General features: G+C 41.0%; 1 protein-coding gene across 1 annotated transcript; it reads left to right on the top strand.

The window, feature by feature from the left end:
- The first annotated feature begins 3,488 nt into the window (after positions 1 to 3,488).
- On the top strand, positions 3,489 to 8,072 carry LOC125023900 (adhesion G-protein coupled receptor G5-like). Its single transcript, XM_047611466.1, has 17 exons — positions 3,489 to 3,882; positions 3,979 to 4,044; positions 4,135 to 4,206; positions 4,314 to 4,502; positions 4,606 to 4,641; positions 4,730 to 4,792; positions 4,899 to 5,046; positions 5,143 to 5,299; positions 5,390 to 5,521; positions 5,613 to 5,720; positions 5,805 to 5,847; positions 5,998 to 6,092; positions 6,187 to 6,308; positions 6,838 to 7,100; positions 7,192 to 7,282; positions 7,375 to 7,658; positions 7,751 to 8,072. The coding sequence occupies exons 1-17, from the start codon at positions 3,783 to 3,785 to the stop codon at positions 7,867 to 7,869; spliced, it is 2,088 nt and encodes a 695-aa protein (XP_047467422.1). The 5' UTR covers positions 3,489 to 3,782; the 3' UTR covers positions 7,870 to 8,072.
- The last annotated feature ends 308 nt before the right edge of the window (positions 8,073 to 8,380 follow it).

The raw sequence follows: 8,380 nt of genomic DNA, 5'->3' as shown, positions 1-8,380 counted from the left end.
CTAATTATTTAACTTGATTGCGTCTTCCTTTCCCGCACAACACAACGCAATGGAAAAATCCACGGAAAAGGCCCACACCGGTCACATATACTCGCTTTAGCTTCTGTCTTTACATAAAGTTTGGTTCGGTCAAGTTAAACCTCAATTGCAAAAACAGGGGGGTCTTCATTTTTTCTTAATCTTGTCTGCCACTCGCAGGGAAAAATCCAGCTCCATGAACAGGTCCTTGACTCTGGACTTCGACTGCTGTATTGGCAGGAAAAAAAATGGACTCCCTTTAACAGATCAGACCAACACAACGGCATCGCCCCTTTTACTGAGAAAACACGTACATGATTTGCATATAACCAGTATGAATGAACAGAGTTGTGTTAATAACAGAGGCAGCTTTCGCACCAATCTGATCCTGGATACTGATAAAGAAATGAACACATGAAAACGTGACTAAAGCAGGATCAAATTAAGTTTGACTTACGATGTCACTTACGGCGTGAGTAAGACTAATCTGAGTTATCTCTGTTGGTTATTGTTTGTACTATCACTTTGTCAGTCTATGGTGAGTGTCATTTATTTTTACCCAAAGCACAGACTCCTCCATCCCTATTTCTGTGAGGAAAAAAAAAAAAACAAATGGTCCCTAATGCACACCAATCATCAGGCCTAACATTATGACCACTGACAGGAGAAGTTTATATAATGGACCATCTTGTGACAGTTCAGTGATCTGCTGGGAAACTTTTGGACCTGGCATTAATGTGGATGTAACTTAGACATGTAGCACCCACCTAGACCAGACCAGACACTCAGTGACAAGAACAGTGCAAGGTGTTGTCCTTGCCTCCAAGTTCACTAGAACCCAAACTGATCCACAGAAGCCCCTCCCAGTCCCTCACAGGACAGCCTCAGTAGGTCCATGTCCATGTCTGATGAGAACTGCTTCGGAGGCACGAGACCTACACAATTTTATTATTATACACTGGTGTATATTGCACTACTGAATTTATTTACATGGTAACTATCAGGTGCCTCACTAGGACATAAAACCATAAACTGATGAATCCATTCCAAAATGTTCATCGAGTCACATGTATGAACAGTGGAGGTAGTCCATGTCTATTTAACCTGTTTTTGACCCTGATGGCAGCCCGTTTATTGTGGCAGCTGTGGTTTTGTAGGTATTTTGTTTACAAAGCTATAACATAGTCATAGACATTTCATATATACAGCAATTTATTGAATAAAGTAAACAATAATACGCTTCAAGAGAGCATCTAGTGGATGTTCCAGGGGAGAGGGATTTGCATGTTCAAAAAAAAAAAAAAGAACAAGAACCAATGCAAAACAAAGATGTAAAACAGTAACCTGTGTGAATTTATGGAACAACTTAGAAGCGGGAATGAGATTATGTAATACACTTAAAACATTTAAAAATCATATTGTTTGTCGATATAAAACAACATTATGAACGAAGGGGTACTCATGAACCACCTTGGAACCTTTGGAAAATACCGTGAGCACATGTTTCTGGTTATGTTTTCGTCCATTTTTGTTCCCTTCTTATGAAAGGTAGTTGACAAAACTGTATACAGTCAGAAGGATAGGCAGGTTTGGAAAAAATAAATCCACTTATTTGGAATAAAATGTGCGTTGTATTCAAGAACGAAAATACACCTCTCTTGGTATGCTTGCATGGAGCGCAAAACCGCAAACATTAAAGGATACTGTCATGTTGTCCATTGCCATTGCTTTGCATAGTGCAACAGTAATTTGTTAACTAATTTGACTCTTTTGAAGGATACAAGCATACGCTTATTCCAAGCAAATACGTGTGTCATCAAAGACGATGCGACGTGTAAAGTTACTCAGTGCTTTTGACTCATGACCGGACGCTTCAAAATGGAAAAAAAAAACGCTGACTCAACAAAAAAAGTGAAGTGTGGATTAAGGTTGCGATTACTGAACTAAAATAAGACATGCATCAATAAACACTCTGTTAACCTCCTTTAAAAGCTATATACACCCAGCAGTCACTCATATCATTTCTTCACAATCAACAAACATTTGCTACCCTCCCCCTCTACAAATATTCTACTGGCCTCTCCCGGTACTTTTAAAAAGGTGTTGAAGCCTGCGGTGAACTCTTCTAGACTGAACATCTGAAGAGACAGCAAAAGGTGGCAAACATTAGTCAACGCGAGATTTCAAAAGACTGCCGCCCTGAAACGCTCTGCAAACTTTCCACTCGACGTGTCACTTTTCACAGGACAGGTGCTCATCAGTAGCAGCTGAGAAGCAACATCAAAAATAAAATACATTCAATCGTGTACGTGTCTGAGTTATTTATTTCATCCCATGTGCCTGAGTTGCTAAAACTCGTTGTCCATGTGATGTTCTGCCAATTAGTCATACCATATCTATAGTATAGCATGCCAGACTGTTACACAATGTATTTCATTTTGCCGTTCCACACAATGACCTTTTTTATAGGATACTACACTAAGACATTTTTTTTTGCCTTACTCTTCCATGCCATGTTATATACACCGATCAGGCATAACATTATGACCACCTTCCTAATATTGTGTCGGTCTCCCTTGTGCCTCTAAAGCAGTTGTGACTCATCGGAGAGTGGACATGGGCCTTCTGAGGGTGTCCTGTGGGTTGAGGATTGGTTCCAGTGCATCCCATAGATACTTGACCAGTTTGGGATCTAATTAATTTGGAGGCCAGAACGATGTTATTCATATGTTTTTTTTTTTAGGTTGTTCCTAAACTGTTTTTGTGTGTGTGTCTGTGCCAGGTTGCATCCTGCTGAGGATGGCTGCTGACATCAAGAAGTGTCAATGCTAAGAGGTGGGAGTGCCCAATCTAGTCTAGGTGGGTGGTACATAAGACACCAACACAAATGGTCCAAAAGTTTCCCAAGATGGTCAGTGTTATTTATTTCACCTGTCAGTGGTCATAATGTTGTGGCTGATCGAAGTTTTACTTACGATGTCACTTAAGGCGTGAGTAAGACTACAACAATAACAGTTATCTCTGTTGGTTATTGTTTGTACTATCACTTTGTCAGTCTATGGTGAGTGTCATTTATTTTTACCCAAAGCACAGACTCCTCCATCCCTATTTCTGTCAGAATTCAGTTTTCCATAAGCTTTTACTAACAAAATAAAGGAGTAGACCCATGGTAACTATCAGGTGCCTCACTAGAACATAGAACCATAAACTGATGAATCCATTCCAAAATGTTTCCACAAAGGTCCAAAAGTTTCCCAAGATGGTCAGTGTTATTTATTTCACCTGTCATAGTGTTGTGGCTGATCGGTGTAGATTTATCGACAAACTTTATTTGAAATTATACGCCATAAAATGGTGTTCAATAGCATTGTAGGGGGATCACTTCACTGGTTCACTGATTGGAAAGAACGCAGATATGTGCATTGCCCAAAATTTGAACATTTTGCCAACAGTCACGAGTACATAGCAGACTGACGAGTTCACACTTTTACCGTAAGAAGTGGCCGTGGCACTCATGAAATACTCTGAGCATCAGGTACACTTTAATCCCATCCCCTAACTAAAAGTGGAAAGAGCTAACTGTTTATTGAGGAAACAGTTCTGACGTACGGGCTCCTGTAAAATTTGCGATTCATTTGCAAGGTAAATTCAGCAGCAGTACGTTTGTCAGTAATATGAAAGTCACTGCATGTGGGAGACAGTTCAGTCTCTTTCAAGTAACGGGGAGCAGTTTCTTCAGGCTCAGGTTGTCCTAAATCCTTAGAATGATGTTACCATTGGATGTAAATCACCGTCAGCGGGTGTTTGTGGTGAAGATTCTGCTTTGCTGGATGTTCTCCAGGATTCACACGTGCATGGACTCAGGTGAGTGAGCTTAATAAAAGCTTAATGGAAACAAAAAAGTATACACTTCTCAACATATCCAAGCATCGTTTCTCTTTGTCTTTCATCTTTTAACAGGGAACAACAACCCCAAAAATACACTCTTCGTCAGTACCAATAATACCTTAACACATTTTCCATCAGGTAAGTAAGAAAACAGAAAAACAATGGTCATCAACAGAAAAGTTAAAAGGAAAATCAGAATACGCAGATGTGTCACATCATATTTTTCAGAGAAGATTTATCTTTTGGAGGAAGGATTACAACTCTGTTTCACCACCATGTCCACCAACAGAAGTCAAGCAGGTGCAGTCAGCTCGTTTGTCCGCTTGTAGCATGTTGGATATGACCATGCAGTTGTTTTTCTTGGCCAATTTTATTGACGTGACTCTGTTGTGGTTTGTGTTTGGCAGGCTGTTGTTCAAGCTTTAACTGCAAATTTGAAGGGCATCTTGAAGGAGACAATTACAGCCTGATCCTGAACTCCAGCACTCTAGAGACGCAAGACATCGTATTGATGAGAGCACTAAATCTCTCGTGTATGCCGTCAACTTTGTACTACAAATCAGGCGTCAGTTATGGGCCTCCCAGAAACCAAAGCAGTGAGAGATTGCCCCCTATTGGTCAAATTCTCTTATTTGATTCCTCACCCTCTTTTCTAAGTTCTTACCAGTCATCTCCTGCTACTTTTTTATTCTGTCGCAGGTTTCCTTCTAAACATCCACAACTGCTTAAACAACGGTAAATTTGCAAATGTACCACAGATTACTTACATCTGAAATGTGACGGCACTCTTTAGAAGGCCTGATGATGTTTTAATATGTTTCAGGCATAAGGAACACCAGGCTGAGTGCAGGCCTCTGTAATAAACACAAATGTAGCAACATCCAAGGTATTATTTATTAAATTAGGCCGATAAGCACTGTTAACATGGTGTTGAAAATCTAACCTTTCTGTGTTTGTGAATGTGTGTGTATGCTTGCGCTTTGACATTGCAGGAAATTCCAAAACGTACAAGGTCACGGGTGTTCCTGGTAACGTGACATGTGAGGCATTTGAGCCAGAAAAACCAACTAAAATCCCACCTCAACTCCCATCCTTAAATGTTTGCGCCCCGGTGAACAGCAACAAGCCAGAAATAGCAGCGTAATAATATCTCTACATAGCCTTTATACAGCAACAACATAGCAGTGCACTGCGCTTGTAGCTTGTCGCGAGACATTATTTGTGCTTCCATTTCAGAAACATCATGAAAAATCTTTCCTTGTTGCTGAACCAGCTGGGCAACCACAGCACGGCTACGGTCACCATGGGCGATATCAAAGGAGTGATCACGAAACTTCCGCGGAAAAATTACACTAATTTAAAATATGGCATTTTGACAAACGGCGACGTAAAGGTAAGCATTTCGAAACGAAGTGACCTACATATTTAAAAATTAGATAAATGTCACACAGTTTTTCTTTTCCTAATCTTTTTTTTTTTTAAGGTTGTCAACATCAGCAGTGACACAGCGACAAACTACTCTGTCACTGTGCAAATCCCTACAGAAGCCAGTGAGATGGCAGTGAAGGCAAACAGCTCATTTGCTGGAGTTATGTTTTTTCCACAAATTCTTTCGGTACTTTAATAATGACACCAATAATGCCTGCCTTTTTCTCTTTTTTTTCTTTTCAACTTTAATGTTAACTTAATGATTACACTCCCAACAGACAGAAACCAGCCTTGATTTCTATAGAGAAGTAGTGGGAATTGAAATGGAAGCAGAAATATTCAATCTCTCGCAGAATATAGAGATCCATTACAGCAATGTGGACACGGTAAAAGAGAAATCATCAGAGGGAAAGTTCATCTTTTGTCGGAAAGAATGAATATATTAATTTTTCAATTTCTTTCCAATACAGAGTGGGAGAGTTGCTACGTGCAGGTCATGGAACGGCACTGAAGGTAATAAAAATAAAGGTTTACCTCTTTGGAACGTCAAAAGTCCGTCATGTGACAGCGTTGCATCTGCCACACCTTCCGTCTCACATATTAATGTGACAAAGACAGTGTACTAAAGCAGACTTGTGTCTTCTGCCTTTTGCTGTCCACCAGAGGGTGACTGGATCACAGACGGCTGCGAGAAAGTTGAGACCAACGACACCATTACCTGCCACTGCTCTCATCTAACATTTTTTGCCATACTCCTGGTAAGATAACGGTGCAAGAAGTAAAGCTGTCTCACAAATCCGCTGCTGGTAATTCACACGTGATTAACAGACACATCCTTATGTTTGACATCAGTCGCCTCCACCCAGAAACATATCCGCCTCCGATTTTCAATCTCTCACCTACATCACATCGATCGGCTGTGGCCTGTCATTGTTTTTCTTGATAGTGGCTCTCTTCATGCACTGCGTCCTCGGGTGAGTGATCGCCGAGTCGATTTCAACATATATTTAAAGCTACAGTGTGGAACTTTTAAAAAAAGTTTAAAAGTCTGTTACATTCAAACAAAATTTCCTGTAACTAATCAGGCAAGCAGGTAAATATCTCAGCGCATTAAAGTTTTACATATTTTGTCTGTGGTGACATTCCCACACCGGTAGAGATGCATTTTACATCAGCTTACATCATCTTTAGTGACAGAGACAGAGCAGGGAGGCCTTTGTTTCTAGCTCTGCAGGGTGTGGCGGAGAGAGTAACAAAGGTTACAAATGTAACTAAGGTTCTATGAAATCACCATCTGTGATGATAAGAATGAATTAAACAGAGCCTAAGTAGTGTCTGAGAAAAGTGGCAGATTCTCCAGATGAGTAAGAAACTCAGCAATGTGGCTTTTCCTTTAACTTAAGACTCAAGGCCTCTCCCAAACGGGGAACCGAAAGTGCCACCCTGTAGCTTTACTTTACTCTACTGAATGCCTTTAGTAACTCAGACTGACCTGCTCCACAGCAAAGGGAAGAGTCAAACTTCTCAGGTCCTGATCAACCTCTTCGTTGCCATGTCCGCCCTCAACTTGTCCTTCTTGACTAATGAGAGTATCTCCAACCTGAACATCTCTGGTGCGTGTGTGGCGATAGCAGCAGTCATGCACTACAGCCTGTTGGCCACTTTTACCTGGTTTCTCATGCAGGCTTTGCACTTAGTCTTCAATCTACACAGAATCCCTACTGAAATCAAACATTACCTAATGAAGATCTGCATCGCAGGATGGGGTAAGACGACACAACCAAATATTATATGTATTTATATCCAATATAATAACCGTAAGAGAATTTATATTTATAAAATCTTCCGTCTCTTCAGTCACACCAGCTCTGGTGGTGATCATTCTTCTTTCCTTAAAAAAATACGGTCCCTTGGCCATTTCCACAGATGATGGAATCACAAGAACAATGTAAGGCTATAAGTGTGATGAGTTATGTCTTATTCGCAAAAGGAGATTCATGGCATTTAGTCTGATCCTTTTTTTTTATTATTTCTTTTTAGGTGCTGGATTCCTGATGCTGAAATCCACCAGGGGGTGAACATTGGTTACTATGCTATAGTGTTTGTGTTCACTCTGAGCATATTTGTCGTAATTATCTGGCAATTTTTTTATTATAAGTCTAATAATCAGAACGCTGAGGGCAAAAGCTCCACCAAGTCAAACGCTTTCTTCATTCTGAGCCTGGTGTTCCTCCTGGGCATTACATGGGCCTTCGCTTTTTTCAGCTACGGACCAATTACCCTCGCCTCCTACTATATCTTCACCATCCTCAACTCTTTTCAAGGTAGACCAACACACTGATGCACGAAAACACATAAATCTGCGTTTCACTGAACTGAAAAATTAAATCAGCATCAACCCGCTCTATTTTTGTAGGTTTCCTCCTGTTCATATACTTCTACAAGTCCACCAAGCCTGTCCAGCAAGAGAGTAACGAGGAGAGCGCCAGCAGCGCAACCACATCAAGCTCGGTTATAAAATCTCCTTATGGATAAACTCTAGATTGTTCATGCTTTTGAAACTGTTGGATTATTTTGACACAAGAGGGCAGCATTTGATTTCATATATTCACAAGGTAGTCTACTGGTAACTTATTCTTATTCCAATGAAATGCCTCGGCGGACTGAACGATGAACTACCTTGACCCTAAATGACTAATCTGATTCACCTTCACTTTGTCACATACTCGATAATGACCCCCCCCCCCCCCCCCCCCCCCCCCCCACCCCCATCTTACTCGTAGTGAAACTTCCAGAGAAGCTCGTGATTCATTCAAAATACTCGATAACGCCCCTAAATCAGAGCTACAGTCACGCACTGGAATGCAGTGTGTACATTTTTAGGAAGATAAATATGACGCTTTTATGACTGATGTGGCTTTCACTGGAAAGCAGGGGTGAAGGGAAAGTCTTGTCCCTCACATCCTGCGCAGCGCTGGGGGCCGACCTAACCGGTTAGCACGTTGCGTGCCTGCAGATAATTACCTTGCGCCTACAGAGAGCCGTA

Source organism: Mugil cephalus, chromosome 17, assembly GCF_022458985.1.
Source record: "Mugil cephalus isolate CIBA_MC_2020 chromosome 17, CIBA_Mcephalus_1.1, whole genome shotgun sequence".
NCBI lineage: Eukaryota > Metazoa > Chordata > Actinopteri > Mugiliformes > Mugilidae > Mugil > Mugil cephalus.
This window is presented reverse-complemented; position numbering and strand designations above follow the sequence as displayed.

Bases quoted from the DNA above. Each gene is read 5' to 3' on its own strand.
- LOC125023900 (XM_047611466.1), top strand. From the start codon at position 3,783: ATGATGTTACCATTGGATGTAAATCACCGTCAGCGGGTGTTTGTGGTG. The intron at 3,883-3,978 runs GTGAGTGAGCTT...ATCTTTTAACAG, and splicing joins TCACACGTGCATGGACTCAG to GGAACAACAACCCCAAAAAT. The intron at 7,283-7,374 runs GTAAGGCTATAA...ATTTCTTTTTAG, and splicing joins GATGGAATCACAAGAACAAT to GTGCTGGATTCCTGATGCTG.